We start from the raw sequence: 18,675 nt of genomic DNA on the forward strand, positions 1-18,675 counted from the left end.
CTTTTAAATATTAATTTGGCTATTTCAGGATCCTTGGTATTCAGTGTGAATTTTAGGATAGATTTTTCAATTTCTTTTTTTTTTATTTTTTATTTTTGACAGGCAGAGTGGACAGTGAGAGAGAGACAGAGAGAAAGGTCTTCCTTTTGCCGTTGGTTCACCCTCCAATGGCCGCCACGGTAGGCGCGCTGCGGCCGGCGCACCGTGCTGTTCCGATGGCAGGAGCCAGGTCTTCTCCTGGTCTCCCATGGGGTGCAGGGCCCAAACACTTGGGCCATCCTCCACTGCACTCCCTGGCCACAGCAGAGAGCTGGCCTGGAAGAGGGGCAACTGGGACAGGATCGGTGCCCCGACCGGGACTAGAACCCGGTGTGCCGGCGCCGCAAGGCGGAGGATTAGCCTGTTGAGCCACGGTGCCGGCAGATTTTTCAATTTCTGTAAAAAAATAACATGGAGATTTTGATAGGTGTTGCATTGAATATGTGTATTGCTTAGGAAGTATGGAAACACTAACAATATCTTTTGGTCTGTGATATGGAATGTCTTTCCACTTATTTGTATCTTTTTAAATTTCTTTCAGCAAAGTTTTGTAGTTTTCAGTGTATAATCTTTACATCTCCTCGATTAAATTTCTATGTGAATGTCGTTTTGATACTATTGCAATAGAATGTTCTTAATTTTTTTAGTATTGTTTATTGTTTTTGTTCAGTAACTCTATTGATTTGGGGCATTGATTTTTTTTATCTTATACCATTACTGAATTTGTTTCTTAGTCCTTACAGTTTTTTGTGTGCAATATTTAAGATTTTCTACATATAAAAAGATCATAAATTGTGTAGAGATAATTATGTTTCCATTTTTAATTTGGATGATTTTTACTCCTTTTCCTTGCCTAGTTGCTCTGACTAGGACTTTCAGTACTATGTTGAATAGGAGAGTTGGAAGTGGCCACTTCTATGTTATTACTAGTCTCACAGAGAAAGCTTGCAGACATTCACCATTGAGTATGATGTTATCTGAAGGCTTTTCATACATGACCTTATAAACTTCTATTTCTACTTGATTGAGTTCTTTCTGCATGAATGTTGAATTTCATTCAATGCTTTTTCTTTATCAATTGATAGGGTCTATTATTCTTTTAATTCTGTTAGTATGCATGTTATGTTGATTAAATTTTGAATGATGAAGCCATTTTTGCATTCCAAGGATAATTCCTAACTGGTCTGGGGGTGTACTCCCTTTAATATGCTGCTGAGTTCTGAATTCTATTTGACAGTATTTTGCTGAGGAGTTCCACTAGGGATATTGCTCTGTGACCTTCTTAATTTCCTTTTTAAAAGATTTATTTATCTATTTGAAAGACAGAATGACAGAGAGAGGGAGAGATCTTCCATCTGCTAATTCATTCTCCAAATTCCTGGGTTGGGCCAGGCTGAAACCAGGAGCCAGGAATTGTGCCTGGGTCTACAACATGGGTGGCAGGGGCCCAAACACCTGACTCCTGGGTGCATTAGCAGGAAGCTAGATCAGAAGTATGGAGTAGCCAGGAATCAAACAAGCACTGCAGTATGGGATTTGGGCATCCCAAGGGTAGACTTACCCTGCTGTGTTATATCTGTCCCTAGTTTTCTTCCCTTTTACAGTCTTGGTCTGGCTTTGTTATCAGAATAACAAAGAATATATAGAATTCTTTGGAAAGTGAGCATTTGCCTTCACATTTTTGGAAGAGTTTCTTGATTGGTATTTATGCTTCTTTAAATGTTCAATAAACTTCACCCGTAAAGCCATCAGGTCCTGGATTTTCTTTGTCGGGAAGATTTTGATTACTGATTCAACCTCCTTACTAGTTATAAATTGGTTCTAATTTTCTATTTTTCAGGATTCAGTCTCTGTAGGTTGCATGTTTTTAGGAATTTATCTATTTCATATGTGTTGCCTAAGTTTTTGACATAGTTCATAATACCCATAATTTTTCTTACTTATGTAAATTGATTGTAATATTCCCTCTTTCAGTTCTGATATTAGTTATTTGACTCTTTTTTCTTAGTAAGCTGCATAAAAATTTTATTTATCTCAGGAAGGCATTTGGCACGGTACTTAAATCACTGCTTGTGGCACCCACATCCTATACTGGAGTGCCTAGAGTCAAGTCCCAACTCTGCTCTCCCTTCCAGCTCCCCTGCTAATGCACATCCTGGGAGGTAGCAGGTGATGGCTCAAGTAGTTCAGTCCCTATCCCTGATATGGCAGACTCACACTGAGGTCTCAGCTCTTTGCTTTGGTCTGGCCTAGCCCCAGCTGTTACAAACATTTGAGGAGTGAATCGGTGGATGGGAGATCTTTGTCTTAACCTCTCTTTTTGTCTCTCCACCATTCAAATAAATAATTTTTTATAAATCCCGGAGAGGTGGCAAGATGGCGGAATACGAAGGGAGCACATTGATAGTTCAGCAAGACACATAGGTTAATAAAAGTGGAGATACTGCAGGGTCAAGGAAGAGTAGGGGATGAAACAGCAGCAGAAACGCTTCTGGAACAAGTGATTCACAGTGGACCTGCGTGGAGAGCGTGGAAGCCCAAGTTCGGGACACCAGCGGCAGACTCAACGCACCAGTGCTGGAACGCGAGGTGAGCTGAACCTCAATAGCCTGAGACACCAGCGGGCATATGTCATAAGCAGGGTGACCTCAGGTCTGCACCGGCCCTGAGCCTAGCAGAAAAACCTGACTCTGGGGGGAGGGGTGAAATAACAGGAGATTAGCATCTAACTTGGCAACCCAGTGGGAGACTGCAGGAGAATTGGAGCCCACACTGAGGGCAGCAGAGATTCCTGTGTGGTCCTTGGGAAAGAGCTTCCGATCTCTGGCTCCTGTGGGTATATCATTTGCCTGCTAACTACCTCCAATTACGTTCAGCTGTGCGGAATTACTTCCCTTTTGAATCAAAAAAAAAAAAGAAAAAAAGAAAGAAAGAGAGATTTACCACCCCTAACCTGGGAGTGTCATCTTTGACACACCCTCAACCCTGAGGAACCAAACACAGCTCTCAGTCCACACACATCTCAAGCCTCTAAGGCTCCACTGAAAGCAGACAGTCCACTTAATATAGAGCCATAGTGTAACAAGAAAAAACACCACAGTGAAGAAACCAAATATCTCCAACATGCCAAACAACAAACGCAAAAACCAAGCTAACAAGTACAAGGAAGACACTATGACGCCCCCAAATGAAAAAGACACCCCAATTCAAGATTATGAAGATGATGAGATCGAAGAAATGCAAGAAGCGGATCTCAAAAAATTGATAAGAACATTAAGAAGTTCTCAAAAACAAATTCTTGAACTACAGAAATCCTTAATGGACAAGATAGAAAATCTCTCTCATGAAAATGAAATATTAAGGAGGAATCAAAATGAAATGAAACAACTAGTAGAACATGAAACTGTGATAGTGACAAAAAACCACAATGAAATGAAGAACTCAATAGATCAAATGACAAACACATTAGAGAGCCTTAAAAACAGAATGGGCGAAGCAGAAGAGAGAATCAGACTTAGAAGACAGAGAACAGGAAAGGAAACAGGCAAACCAAAGAAAAGAAGAAATTAGAAATCTAAAAAATATTGTCGGGAATCTACAGGATACTATTAAAAAACCCAACATTCGGGTTCTAGGAGTTCCTGAAGGCATGGGGAGGAAGAAAGGATTAGAAGGTATTTTCAGCGAGATACTAGCAGAAAATTTCCCAGGTTTGGAGAAGGACAGAGGCATCTTAGTACAGGAAGCTTATAGAACCCCTAATAAACATGACCAAAAGAGATCCTCACCACGACACGTTGTAAGCAAACTCACCACAGTGAAACATAAAGAAAAGATTCTAAAAGGTGCAAGAGAGAAACGTCAGATTACTCTCAGAGGATCTCCAATTAGACTCACAGCAGACTTCTCATCAGAAACCCTACAAGCTAGAAGGGAATGGCGAGATATAGCCCAGGTACTAAGAGAGAAAAACTGCCAGCCCAGAATATTATATCCTGCAAAGCTCTCATTTGTGAATGAAGGTGAAATTAACACTTTTCATAGCAAACAGAAACTGAAAGAATTTGTTGCCACTCATCCTGCCCTGCAAAACATGCTTAAAGATGTGTTACATACAGAAACACAGAAACATGGTCACCAATATGAAAGAAGGTAAAGGAAGGAAACCTCACAGCAAAAGATCACAGGAAGCTCAATTTCTCTTTGACATAGAATTAAACTCTGACTCTCTGTTAAAGCAATGTGTTAAAGTAATCTAAAAACAAAAAGCAATTCAAATCAATTGGAAATCTACAAAAAGAGTTAAAGATTTTAAAAGCTATTATTAAAATTGCTATATTGGTCTATTATGCTATATTATATGTGTGTACATATTGTATGTCCACATGGGGAAATTTTATTAAGAGTTTTATTTTAAATGGCTTATAGATAAGATTGTCCATAAATTTAAGCTGCTAAAATCAATCAAAGATACATTTTAATTTGTGGGACCTGAATCTGTGTATCATATGTCTTAAACTTGTTGGTAGAAAGAAACTAAAAACATTTTAGATGGTTGTGCTTAATTTTACTGGCTAACAAACCATGTTAGATATTGAAGAGGTGTTTTGAAATACATGATTCTTAAAATTTATAGAAGGCATTGGACCTTCTGGTAAATGTTTTCTTAAGTTGTTATCTAATGGTTGAAACGGTTTGCTAAGTATTCATGTAATATTGCTATTGTCAGCAAGCGATCTAGGACTTGCTCCCTCATTTCTCTATTCTAAGCCCAACGTGTTCTTTCATTTCTCTATTCTCTTCAAGGTAGGAAACTAATTCTATTATGAAGGAATCTGTAGGATGCACAATTTAATCTTTAGACCTTATAAAAGAGATGGATAACAATTTTCTGTAATAGCATAGCCAAAATAAGAATTTAAATAATAATCTCATAGCTAGATTCACTTCGCCATCAGCGAAGTATATAGTAAGTAGAAAAAACCTCCCTTTCAGACAAAAGGGACTGAAAGTTTTAAAGTGAGAATATAATTTTCCTCATGGGCATTGTCTACCTTAGAAAAACTACTACAGAACATGCCTGTGACTATAGACTTGTAGTTCAGGACACCGAAGATTAGAGATGGGACACGGGCACTCCCTTGACTTGCATCCTCTGGTCTGCTTTAACACAAACCAGGAGGAAAAGAAAGCTCGGCATCAGAAGCAATGGGTGGCAGGCCTATTAATGGCTGATCTGTACAGTGATCTGCCCTCAAGGAGACCCAACAGGCCAGTCCACTGCAGTGGCTTGCAATGTGGTAAGCCTGGGCTTCAGCAGAAGTCAGCTTGTGAAGAGCCCTGGCAGCTCTTCCAAGAGTTGGATCACTGGAAATGGACCTGCCCTGGAGTCGAAGGATGCCCAGGTCAGAGCCACAGATCTTATTGGCTCTAAGCTGAAAAGCCCTTCACTCAGCCCAACTTCCAAAGTGACCACTGGAGCTGAGGGTGAGGTCAAGTAGGGTCAGCAACATTGGAGGCAGAACTGTAAATTTCTTGTTAGAGATGCCCCCTGCCTTTACCTGGCCAGCTCTCCTCCCAGGCCAGCCAAGTAATGAAAGTCAACAGGGTGCCTTCCCCTAGGAGGTTCACACCTCCCTTAGGATATACCCCATGTGAAGAGATAGATAGGTCTGGGCCTCTTAACTTACAAGGCCTAAAGCCCACCAGATTATTATCAAGCCCCTTCTATCAGGTTCTATTTGCCTCTCAATCAGAAAACTTAATTGTAGCTTAGACAGCACCTTTCTTAGCACATCTAATAATGACTCTGTCCTTTGTTCTAGACCCTGTCTAGCACACTTGGGCCTCATTCCTTTGTAATCATAACCTCTACTCTACCACCAATGGCTCTACTCCCAACCTGTGTGTACTGATGGTCCTCTTCCCCACTTAATGCTGTATAATTGTTCAAACCTGGTAAATGCCACTCTTAGGATCATTGGTTACTATCCTCACTCTCTCTTTTATGACCTTGTCTAAATATGATCAGAGTCGGCAAACTTGGAAGGCTTCCATAGCCTTGGCAACTCATGACGACAGCCTAGGGTGGTTACTGGCGCCATAAACTAGAGTGTCAATTTGTTGGGTCAACAACAGGAGCCACTGTGCAGTTGCTCCTCATGTGGGATCTCTGTCCTTAATGTGCTGTACATTGTGATTTAATGCTATAACTAGTACTCCAACAGTATGTTTCACTTTGTGTTTCTATGTGGGTGCAAACTGTTGAAATCTTTATACTAAATTGATCTTCTGTATATAAAGAGAATTGAAAATGAATCTTGATGTGAATGGAAGGGGAGAGGGAGCGGGAGAGGGGAGGGTTGTGGGTGGGAGGGAAGTTATGGGAGGGGGAAGCCATTGTAATCCATAAGCTGTACACTGGAAATTTATATTCATTAAATAAAAGTTAAAAAAAACATAAAAAAATAAAATAAAAAATAATAATTTTTTATAAATCCCTATAATTTTTCTATTTTTTTCCTATTTTCTATTTTGTTTATCTGTGCTCAATCTTTATTTTTCCCATTTTCTGCTTTCCTTGGAGTTAGCCTGTCCTTTCTCTAGTTCTTTAAGGTGTAAATTTTGATTATGGCTTTGGTATCTTTCTTCTTTTAAATGGAATCATTTAAAGCAATCTGATTCCCTCTTAGCACTTTTTTTTCTGTATCTCCTAAGGTTTTGTATGTTATGTTTTCATTTTCATTTGTCTCAAAATATTTTGTTATTTCCCTTGTAATTTCTTCTTTGACCAATAGTTGTTTAGTAGTATGTTATCTTCCACCTATTTATGAATTTTCAAGTTTTTCTTTTTCTTTGGTCAAGTTTCATCTCACTAGGGTTGCAAAATATGTTTTATTTTACTTTAGTCTTATTAAAGTTTTTGTGTTGTGGTGAAATATATGGTCTATCCTGGAAATTTTTCCATGTGTACTTGGAGAACTATATGTACTCTGTTGCTATTGTGTGGAGTGTTGAGTACAGGTCTGTTAGGTCCATTGGATCTTTAGTGTTGCTGAAATCCTATGTTTTCTTATTGATGCTCTTTCTGATACTTCTATGCATTATTCAAGGTGATATATTGAAGTCTCTTACTATTTTTATAGAGCCCCCTTGTTTCTCTCCAATTCTGCTGGTGTTTGTTTCATATGTTTAGGAGCTCTGATGTTTGGTTTGTATTTAATATATGTTGCATATATGTGTTTTTTTTTCATAATATGTGTTTTCACAAACTCTTTGGAGACCCTCTTATGTACATGGATTTAAAAAATTTTTGCGGCCGGCGCCGTGGCTCAACAGGCTAATCCTCCGCCTTGCGGCGCCGGCACACCGGCTTCTAGTCCCGATTGGGGTGCCGGATTCTATCCCGGCTGCCCCTCTTCTAGGCCAGCTTTCTGCTATGGCCTGGGAAGGCAGTGGAGGATGGCCCAAGTCCCTGGGCCCTGCACCCGCATGGGAGACCAGGAGAAGCACCTGGCTTCTGGCTTCGGATCAGCGCAAAGCGCCGGCCGCAGCGGCCATTGGAGGGTGAACCAACGGGAAAAAGGAAGAACTTTCTCTCTGTCTCTCTCTCTCTCTCTCACTATCCACTCTGCCTGTCAAAAAAAAATTTTTTTTTGCACCTATAAAAGCTTACATTTGAATTCCATTTTACAAAAACTTTTTTTTTGACAGGCAGAGTGGATAATGAGAGAGAGAGACTACAAAAACGTTTTGAAGTATCTTCATATATTTATAATAACTACGTATTACTGATGAATTGTTTCTTGTAACAGTTTTTAGTATGAAATCTATTTTACTTGATATTACTATAACCATCTCTACTCTCTTTTGATTACTATTTTCATGGAATATCTTTCCCCATTCTTTCACATTCAATCTATGTGTCTCCTTAGATATAAAGTGAGTCTGGTGTGTGTGTGGGGGGGGCGGGGGGAGGGGACTGGCATTGTGGCCTAATGTGTTAAAGCTGCCACCTGCAATGCTGGCATTCCATATGGGCACCAGTTCCTGTCCTGGCTGCTCTACTTCTGATCCAGCTCCCTGCTAATGGCCTGGGAAAAGCAGCAGAAGATGGCCTGGGTGTTTGTGTTCCTGTCACCCATGTGGGAAACACAGATGAAGCTCCTAGCTCTTGTATTTTTTTTTTTTTTTTGACAGAGTTAGACGGTGAGAGAGAGAGAGAGAGAAAGAGAGAGAGAGAGAGAAAGGTCTTCCTTCCATTGGTTCACTCCCCAAATGGGCACTACAGCTGACGCTGCACTGATCCGAAGCCAGGATCCAGGTGCTTCTTCCTGGTCTCCCATGCTGGTGCAGGAGCCCAAACACTTGGGCCATCCTCCACTGCCCTCCCGGGCCACAGCAGAGAGCTGGACTGGAAGAGGAGCAACTGGGACTAGAACCCGGTTCCCATATGGGATGCCAGCGCTGCAGGCAGAGGATTAACCAAGTGAGCCATGGTGCAGGCCCTAGCTCTTGTCTTTATTGCGGCCATGTGGGAAGTAAATCAAGAAATGGAAGCTCTCTTTCTCTCTCTCTCTCTCCCTCCCTCTGTGTGTGTGTGTGTGTGTCTCCCTCTCTGTAACTTTCACTTTTTTTTTTTTTTTGACAGGCATAGTGGATAGTGAGAGAGAGAGACAGAAAGAAAGGTCTTCCTTTTTGCCATTGGTTCACCCTCCAATGGCCGCTGCGGGCGGCGCATCTCGCTGATCCGAAGCCAGGAGCCAGGTGCTTCTCCTGGTCTCCCATGCGGGTGCAGGGCCCAAGCACTTGGGCCAACCTCCACTGCCTTCCTGGGCCACAGCAGAGAGCTGGCCTGGAAGAGGGGCAACCAGGATAGAATCCGGTGCCCCAACCGGGACTAGAATTCGGTGTGCCAGCGACGCAAGGCAGAGGATTAGCTTGTTGAGCCACGGCACCAGCCGTTCTTTTTTTTTTTTTTTTAAGATTTTTTTTTATTTATTTGACAGGTAGAGTTACAGACAATGAGAGAGACGGAGAGAAAGGTCTTCCTTCCATTGGTTCAGTCCCCAAATGGCTGCTACGGCCAGAGCTACCCCGATACAAAGCCAGCAGCCAGGAGCCAGGTGCCTCCTCCTGGTCTCCCATGCGGGTGCAGGGGCCCAAGCACTTGGGCCATCCTCCACTGCCTTCCCAGGCCTCTGCAGAGAGCTGGACTGGAAGAGGAGCAACTGGGACTAGAACCCAGCGCCCACATGGGATGCCAGCGCCACAGGCGGAGGATTACCCAAGTGAGCCACGGCACCAGCCCCAACTCTCACTTTCAAATAAATATATATTAAAAAAAAACAAAGTGAGTTTGGGGCAATGGTTAGGCTAGTAGTTAGGACACCACTCATGACACCCATGTTCCATGTTAGGGAACCAACTCTGGCTCCTGCCTCCGTTTCCTGATAATGCAAACAGTAAGAGGCAGCTGTGATGACTCAAGTAATTGGCTCCTTGGATTGCATTCCTGGTTTCTGGCTTTGGCTCCAATCCAGCCCTGGTCATTGCTGGCTTTTGGGAATGAAATAGAAGATAGATGTGTGCTTTTCTCTCTCTCTCTCTCAACTTAAACAAATCACATTTTGAAATAGTATTGTCTAGATAGTATACACTGGAATTCTAGTTTTTAATTCATCACTGTTGCCATTTTGTTGTTTACTGTATGTTATTAATTTTTTCCAGGTATTGACTTTCTTTGTGTCTATTTTCTTTTTAGTAGCAACATGTTTTGATTTCCTTTTCATTTTCTTTTATGTGTATTTTATGGATATTTTTTATGTTTAGTTACCATGAAGATTGCATTCAGCAGCCTAAAATCTTAACCTAAACTTCTTACAAGAGTTCTACTCCAATATAGCTCCATTCATCACTTGATGCTATTATGCCACAAGTTACATCATTATATATTGTGTACTCATGAACATACATTTATATTATTTCTATGCTTTAGGTTTTAAAATAATTAAGGTATAATTACAAACCAAAATATAATATATGTATTTATATAAAATTTTAATATATGTGTGCCTATTATTTATCTCACCTGATTATATTTTCTTATGGCTTGGAGTGTCTGTGTAGCATCTTTTCATTTTCCCTTGAAGCACTTAACATTAGCATTTCTTGTAGGACAGAACTAAACTTCCTTTGCTTTTTAATGTGAATTTCCAATATCCCAAGTTTGCAGGACAGTTTTGGTGTTTATAGAATTCTCCATTGACATGTTCTTTTTTTCTCTTTCTCTCTCCCTTAGTACTTTAACTATGTCATTGCAAGGCCTCTTGGTCTAAAAGGGTTTCAGCTGAAAAATCCATGGGTAATCTTAAGGATCTCATGTATGGGAGTTGTTTATTATCGCTGATTTCAAGATTTTGTCAGTCTTTTTTTTTTCACTTATGGTTGGTTTAATAAAGAGATGAACATTTAAAAATATTCCCCCAAACGTCACTCAAGTGGCTTTACGCAGTGGTTCTCAAGAGGGGAGAACACGGTTTGACACGGAACGTTCCAAGGTTTATTGGCCTTATCGATCGTCCTCACAGCAGTCTGAAGTGATGGCTGTGCTGAGGACGTCAGAGCAGGAGGCGGCGCCGGGGGCGGGGCTCAGGCGTCCTTCTTCTCCAGCAGAATCCGGTGCAGTTCGTCGGCGTCCTCGTTTGTCTTCACCCGAATCAGCATGGTTGCCGGCGTGCTGGCGCTCTTCTCGTCCGGGGGGGGGTTGGGGACGCAGACGATCAGCACATTGTTTTTCCCTGTCCGGCTGCAGGGCATGTTGGGTAGGATCAGCACATTCAGCAGTATGTTGCCTAGGTTGGTGTCGGCCCGCACCAGCAGCTGTGTCTTCTGATTGGCTGTGGGCTTCAGATGCAGCGTGCCCACACCCTTCTCCTTAAACTCATTGTCTTTCTTGTAAAATAGTTTACACTTTTTGGAGTAAAAAGCATCTTCCTCCTTCACTTCAGTAACTACTACTTTGGGCGGCTCATCATTCTCTTCTTCATCTCCTTTGCTTTCATTACTGCCACCTTCTGCTTGGCTCTCTAGCGTTTTAGTGGAAAATGGCGAAGCAGCGGGTTTACTCTGGGTACCATCTTTGCTGAATAAACTGGAGTTTCCAGGGGAAAATGAAAATCCAGTCAGGGCACCAGAGCTCAAGGAGCCCAAAACAGAGCTATCAACTTTCTTGCCAAAACTAAACGAGGCACTTGTCGCTGCCAGTGGCGTCTCCACCTTCTTGTCAGACGCGACCTCCATCTTCTTGTCGGACGAATCCTCAATTTTGTTGCCAGGAAACAAAAATGCGGATTCTTGCCCTACGTTTGTTGAATCAAACAGGGAAGGAGGCTGTGTTTCAGCCGACATTCTGTTCATTTCATTTTCGGAATTGCTACTGCCACGCTGCTGTTCAATATTTGCCAAGTATTTCTCGTAGTCTTTGAAGATGGGGCTCAGGTCACAGAGCGGGTTTGTGTTCACGTGCTTCACTATCCAATCCCGAACAGAGCAGTTGAGGGCCGCCAGCTGCTTGTGGTACGCGCTCGCCGCCAGGCCGGCGGGCAGCTGCGGGCTGTCGCCGTTCGTTTTGGGATTTGCAATCTTTTTATCGAGCAAAGCAGCAGGGCCATTTGCAGTCACAGAACCAAAGACCGCCTTGGGCTCTGCTGCCGCCTTTGCGCTGGTGAGCGGAGGGGCACTTGTGCTGTTTCCATTGGACAGTCCTTCTAGGGGCTTCCCTCCAGGGCCTCCACCAAAGCCAGAAAACCCTCCTCCTCCGGAAGGCACCACCAAGCCTTTAAATCCTTTAAAGGCCCCTCCAGCATTTCAAATCCAACATTTCTACGCTTTGCTTTCTTTATGGCTCTATTCTTCAAGACTTCCTCACTGGCCACTGAGAACGTCCCCACCTCTTCAGCTTCATCCTCTTGATCCCAATTCTTGTCTGTCAATTCCTTCTCGGCAATTCTTTTGGCCATTTTTTCGATCCTGCCCGGCGGCCGCCGCAGCTCTCGCTGGGTCGTGGGCGCGGCGGCGAGCGGGGCCCAGGTCGCGGTCGCTGCCCGGTCACTTCCGGTGCGCCGGGAGCCTCGGAGGACGTCGTGGTCAGCAGGCCGGGGGTCCCAAACACCATGTCCCCGGGGCCTCGTCTCTCCGCGCCCCGCAGCGAGGGGATAGCGGCTCTTCAGCCTGAGACCGCCGGGATAACAGCCCCCGACGCGCCCCGCGACGCCATCTTGTAACTCCGATTTTGTCAGTCTTTGTCTTTAGAAAGCTTGATGATAGTGTGTATCTATATGGGTCTGTGGATTTATCTTTCCTGAAGTTTGTTGAGTTTCTTTTATTTATATATTAATGTCTTTCCTCAAATTTTAAACATTTTCAGCCACTATTTCTTCAAATAATTGTTGCCTCTTTCAGGCTTTCTCATTCTTAACTGCCATAATATGAGAGTACTTCAAAAATCCATGGAAAATGGAATTAAAACATAAGTTTATTTTGGTATGTTCATGGAAAATGCATATTTGTTATGAAAAAATTACATATTAATTTCAAAAAATTTCCACCAAAATAAACTTATCTTTTAATTCTATTTCCACAAATATTTTTGATATGCCTTTGTACATATATTGATCTGTTTGCTGATGACCCATAAATCCTTTCAGAATTATTCATTTTTCTTCTTTTTTTTAATTTTTGGTTCTCAATCTCAGTAATTTCAAATGACCTTTCTTGAAGTTTATTGTTTTTTTCCTTTTGCCTGCCTGAGATGTTATGAATCCCCTCTAGTATTTTTCAATTCAGTTATTATACATTTCAGTTACAGACTTCTGGTTGGTTCTTTTTTATAAATTTATTTTATCTTTGTTGATATCCTCATTTTGTTACTGTATCATTTTCCTAATTTTCTTTAGTTTTCTGTGTTCTATTTTAGCTCACTGCTCATATTTAAGATACTTGTTTTAAAATCAAATAAGTACAAAGTCTTATTTTTTGCAGTCTATTTCTAGAGATTTATTTTATTCCTTTGAATGGACCATGATTCCCTGTATTTTTGTATATCTTGTGATCTTTTGTTGCAAATTGGACAATCTAGTCTTTGTGGACTGGCTCCATGCAGGGGAAACCTTTTACCAATAGGCCTGGTTTGAATGAGCAAGGTCCTCTCAGGCATTTCTCAACATGTCTTTGCCCTGTGTCCTCTCTATTCCCTTTCCCCATACACACTGCTGCTTCTAAATGTCTTAATGTCCCTGAGAGCTCATTCCTGCTTTTTTTCAGGGTCTAAGGTATTCTATTGCGTTCTTCTGTCTATAGTCTCTTTTCCCAAGGCATCCTTGACTCTGCAGCATCTCTGAAGCACCCCTAAAGCTTTCATATGCCCTGGTGCCCACAACTACTTTGTTGGACTTCAAGTTGATAGCCAAACTATGCCACTATTACCGTCAGTGCAATGGGTCAAGCAAGACAGAATCTGGTCCCAGTCAAGACAATGTTGGAAACAAGTTCTCTATCTTCCTTCCTGAGGGCACTGGTAATTGTGTAACAACTCCCTTTTAACTACAGTGCTGGTGAGAGGATGGGACAAAGGAAGTAAAATGCCATGAAACTTTCTACCATTTGGACAGTGTTTTTTTTCTTGTTTGGGCATTATCTTGCTGCAGAATCTTCATTGTTTTCTGAAATTCTCAGAAAGTAGCTTTGGTCAGGATGTCGTTTACTTATTTTTCTGTAGAAAAATAAAAGCCTTGAACATTGGAGTTCATTATTTTGCTAACATCACCAGCTGACATCCTACACTGTCAGTATTTTTTAACTTGTCTAATTACTTCATGTTATATTCTTGAACCCCATCTTCCCCTTCTATCCTATTTTCAATTTTCTCAGTTTTAAAAATACTTCTTGAGTTTTAGCAATCAATAACTGTTAGTTTTTTTAATAAATAATTATCTCTGTTCTCATATGCTTCCTGTATTGGAAATGACCTTTTAGAGTGTAGATGACTTTTCTTCTGAGATCCAAAAGATAATTTCTAGTTGTTTGTTTAGCATTTCTATGTGTTTATTCATTATTGAAATGATGCAAGTAAAAAAAGAAGATACAACTTTCAAATTTTTTTTTTGACAGGCAGAGTTAGACAGTGAGAGAGAGAGAGACAGAGAGAAAGGTCTTCCTTTTTCCGTTGGTTCACCCCTCCAAGTGGCCACACTGGTCAGCGTGTTGCGGCAGGCGCGCTGCGCCAATCCGAAGCCAGGAGCCAGGTGCTTCTCCTGGTCTCCCATGTGGGTGCAGGGCCCAAGGACCTGGGCCATCCTCCACTACCTTCCCGGGCCACAGCAGAGAGCTGGACTGGAAGAGGAACAACCGGGACAGAATCCAGCGCTCTGACCGGGACTAGAACCCGGTGTGCCGGTGCCGCAGATGGAGGATAAGCCTAGTGAGCCGTGGCGCCGACCTTCAAAACTTGTTTTCTTTAGTTAAAGCACACAACAGAAGTTCCATTCATTATGCCCTTTATATTCCTTAGATATGTCACTTAACTCAGGCGTGGTACTCTTTTACAAATATCAGTCCTTAAAAAATTACGAAATCACACTTTAATTGTATACACACACACACACACACACATATATATAGCCTTTTACCTGCTAAATTCTTGATATTGTCCAAGTCACTGAGTGTATTACAGTGAACGAGAACAATAAAAACCTCTGTTACCCTAAAGGATAGATCATAAACATAGTGTGTTAGAGGTATTGACATACTGTATGTAAACTAGGGAAGTATAGGTGGACACAGTAATGCTAGTTGAGGGGTGTATGGGTGATTTGATTGTTCCTGAGCACAAGAATTTAAGTAGGGCTGGCGTTGTGGCTTAGTGGGTAATGCAGCCACCTGCAGTGCCAGCATCCCATATGGGCACTGGTTTGAGTCCCAGCTACTACACTTCTGATCCAACTCTCTGCTATGGCCTGGGAAAGCAGTGGAGGATGGCCCATGTCCTTGGGCCCCTGCACTCACAGAGGAGACCGGAAATAGCTCCTGGCTTCAGATTGGCGCAGCTGCAGCCATTGTGGCCAATTGGGGAGTGAACCAGTGAATGGAAGATCTCTCTCTCTCTCTCTCTCTCTGCCTCTCCTCTCTCTCTCTCTGTAACTCTGACTTTCAAATAAATAAATAAATCTTTAAAAAAAGAATTTAAGTAATTTTGGATATATAAGGAGGTTAATCACTTAGATTTGGATCCTAGTGCAAACACAGATTTTGTGAATGAGATGATTGAAAGGAAGTCCACCACAAAACACACCAAACACTGCAGTTAGAAAAAGGTTTATTGTCGGGTGAGGGAAACCCAACAGGTTGCCTTCCCATGCACAGAGAGAACAGCAGCCTATATGGGGAGAACAGGTCTTATACAGCTTTGCAGAGGTAAGGAAGTGGGAGTGACAAATCCCGTTAGGGTGGGGGTGGAGCTGACACTTATGATTGGGCCATTTGGTCACCTGATTTCTAGTAAGCCAGAGGGGCTTGGCATGAAGCTTATTGTACAAAAATGGCGACAGGGTCAGAGCCTAAGATGGTGCTACAGATAAGACTGTACCATTTTACTAGCATTGATCTTATCACATTTAGATGCACAGATCAGATTTGAATCATCTTTATAACCCAATAAATAATACTATATATTTTTTCATATAAAAACACAAGTGATAACCAGCTGAGTAAACTCACGCTCTCTCTCTAAAGCTCAAGTGAAGTCAACATATGCTAATAAGAGAAGAAATTAAAGCCAGAATCTATGTAGGATAGGGAGGAATTAATGGTTATCAGTGGCAGAATCTCCTTTTTGCAGATCTCATAAAAATGTGGTGATAGACATCGTGAACAAAAAAGAAAAATATTCTTGGAAGAAACATTATCCTCTTTGTGTGTGATAACTCCTATTTCTTCCCTTTGATAGACAGAAGACAACAATCTAACCGTCTATTGTAAACTGTTTTGATGAACTGTTTTAAGATGAATTGAACTAATACAATACAAAAAGTGAATTCACCTATAGATTCCCCACTGCTACTTTAACTACTGTTTGCATTAATGATAGGACCCAGCTTCAATTACATCTTATTTGTAGCTGGAAGAAAATAACTCAAAATTACTGCTGTAATTTTTTAGAAACTCTGATCTTAAATGAATTCTATTGGTTGTTACTTAGTTCAGACTTTTTTTTTTTTGTGGAGCTTCTTGTGAACTACTACGACTTTTTCACTGGATTCTGTCTTAGTTGTTTCAAAGAATTAGAAAAAATATATCCATTTAAAGCATTGTATCTATTGATTAATGTGTTAACAACTTTTAATCTAGATCAACTGTCTCTTACTTTCCAAATGTTAGTTTGGAAGACACCATTCCTCACAAAATAAAACAAATTAAAACAAAACAGTTGAGGAAAAACACTTGATTACTTGTGTTTGTTCTTAAAAGCACTCACATTTGAAGTGAGTTGTAACAGAGATTCACAAAAGCTGTCATTAATACCTCAATGTTTCCATTAATTATGGCACACTCAGAGATACTTCTTCATTCTGGGTACCTTAACACTAATATTCAGTTTGCTTTTAAACTCTGTGTCAGGTGGCACACAGCTTTGGCTATCATTTATTTTTCAATGCTTCCAATGTAAAATAAAATTATATGAAATTGTGGTTGTGCCTGAGTCTATAGATTAATGAGGTCAAATGTGAGATTGAAACCAGTGAAATTCAATAGCCAATAATAACATATGTACCCCAATCACACAAAGGAAGAGGGACATTGAGAATGCAAACATTTTATCCTGGGATGATAGAATAGCACCAGAACAGCAGTACTAGAGTTAAATTGGAGTAAAACCCTGTTTCATTTTTGATTTCAAATAGGATACCATGACATTTTAGTGTTCCTTTAACTGTGTTCATTTTCACTAGGAAGATAATGACATTGAAAATTCTCACTAAGTATCAGCTATGTCCCAGGTACCATATGTTATAAGCTGTTCTTGCAAGCAAGAAGTTTGCAATTTAGTTGGAGAAGGCATGTACATGAAGGTTCAGGCAACACTACAGGTGTGATGATAATACAGCAAACACCAATAAATATGTAATCTCTCAATTTTAGAGAAAGTAAAGTTCTAGAATCCAGGAGCCGGGAACTCCATACTGGTCTCCCCCACATGTGGCAGGGGCCCAAGTAGTTGGATTGTCTTCTGTTGCTTTTCCAGACACGTTACCAAGGAGCTGGATCAGAAGCAGAGCAGCCAGGCTTGAACTGTTAATCCTAAGTTTGATGTGGGCATTTTAGGCAGCCATTTAACCCACAGAGCCACAATGCTAGTCCCAGAACAGTTTTTTTTTTTTTTTTTTGGACAGGCAGAGTTAGACACTGAGAGAGAGAGAGAGAAAGAAAGGTCTTCCTTTCTATTGGTTCACCCCACAAATGGCCGCTACGGCCAGCATGCTCCAAAGCCAGGAGCCAGGTGCTTCCTCCTGGTCTCCCATGCGGGTGCAGGGCCCAAGCATTTGGGCCACAGCAGAGAGTTGGACTGGAAGAGGAGCAACCAGGACAGAATCCGGCGCCCCAACCGGGATTAGAACCCGGGGTGCTGGCACCACAGGCAGAGGATTAGCCAAGTGAGCCGTGGTGCCAGCCAGTTTTTGTTTTAACTATAGAATATGTCTTATTGCATTGTGTTGCCTTAGGACTTAATTCCCAGTGTAAGTATCTGGTTTTTTGTATATTGCAGTTATGTTAAGCATATTTACTTATAATGCTATATATATGAATTGATTGTTAATATATTGAACTTAAGTAGCTATCATACTTTTTCTTTGAGAAAGGATCAAATACCATGTAATTTGAATGGAGATGGACCATCACAACAGAAATTAAGAAAAGCCTGATTTTAATTATATGTAGAACTGAGAAGACCCTGGTTTTTCTGATGACACTGTTAGAGGGAACAGCTTTTTTTTTTTCTTAAGATTTTATCTATTTATTTGAGAGGTAGAGTTACAGACAGAGAGAAGGAGACACACGGAGAGAGAGGTTTTCCATCCGCTGGTTCACTCCCCAAATGGCCACAATGGCTGGACCTGAGCCAATTTGCAGCCAGAAGCTAGGAGTTTCTTCTGGGTCTCCCCTGAGAGTGCAAGGGCCTAAGCACTTGGATCATGTTCTACTGCTTTCCCAGGCCATAGCAGACAGCTGGGTCAGTAGAGGAGCAGCAGGGACAGGAACAGGCACCATAGGGGGAGGCTTAGCCTGCTAGGCTATAGCACTAGCCCCGGGAATGGCTTTTAAATGCACAGAAACTCAAGAGATTTGTGTTCCATTTATGTAAAATCATAAGAGTGATAGTTCCTTGCTCCAATTATATTTAAAATACTCAGCACATATTTTCTCACTAATTATTTCATACTTCTCTATGTACACATTTTATTATTGTTCTCTCTCTCTCTGAACTTGATTTTTAAAAAATTCTCTGATATTTGACTGATTTACCATATCAAGGCAGTATCATCTGATTTTGAGAGAGCAGTTGTAGTTTAGAAACATCAG

The 18,675-nt window shown here is 41.4% G+C and overlaps 2 protein-coding genes across 9 annotated transcripts in view; one reads left to right on the top strand and one right to left on the bottom strand.

Annotated features, from left to right (window-relative positions):
- Positions 1 to 18,675, top strand: part of PCDH11X (protocadherin 11 X-linked) — a 727,311-nt gene that overhangs the window by 478,756 nt on the left and 229,880 nt on the right. The window lies entirely within an intron of this gene.
- Positions 10,481 to 12,320, bottom strand: LOC133753517 (nuclear pore complex protein Nup50-like). The gene is given in 2 exon segments (XM_062184197.1): positions 10,481 to 11,906; positions 11,909 to 12,320. Coding segments are annotated over 2 exon segments (1,368 nt in total). The 5' UTR covers positions 12,060 to 12,320; the 3' UTR covers positions 10,481 to 10,689.

Source organism: Lepus europaeus, chromosome X (assembly GCF_033115175.1).
Source record: "Lepus europaeus isolate LE1 chromosome X, mLepTim1.pri, whole genome shotgun sequence".
Classification (NCBI taxonomy): domain Eukaryota; kingdom Metazoa; phylum Chordata; class Mammalia; order Lagomorpha; family Leporidae; genus Lepus; species Lepus europaeus.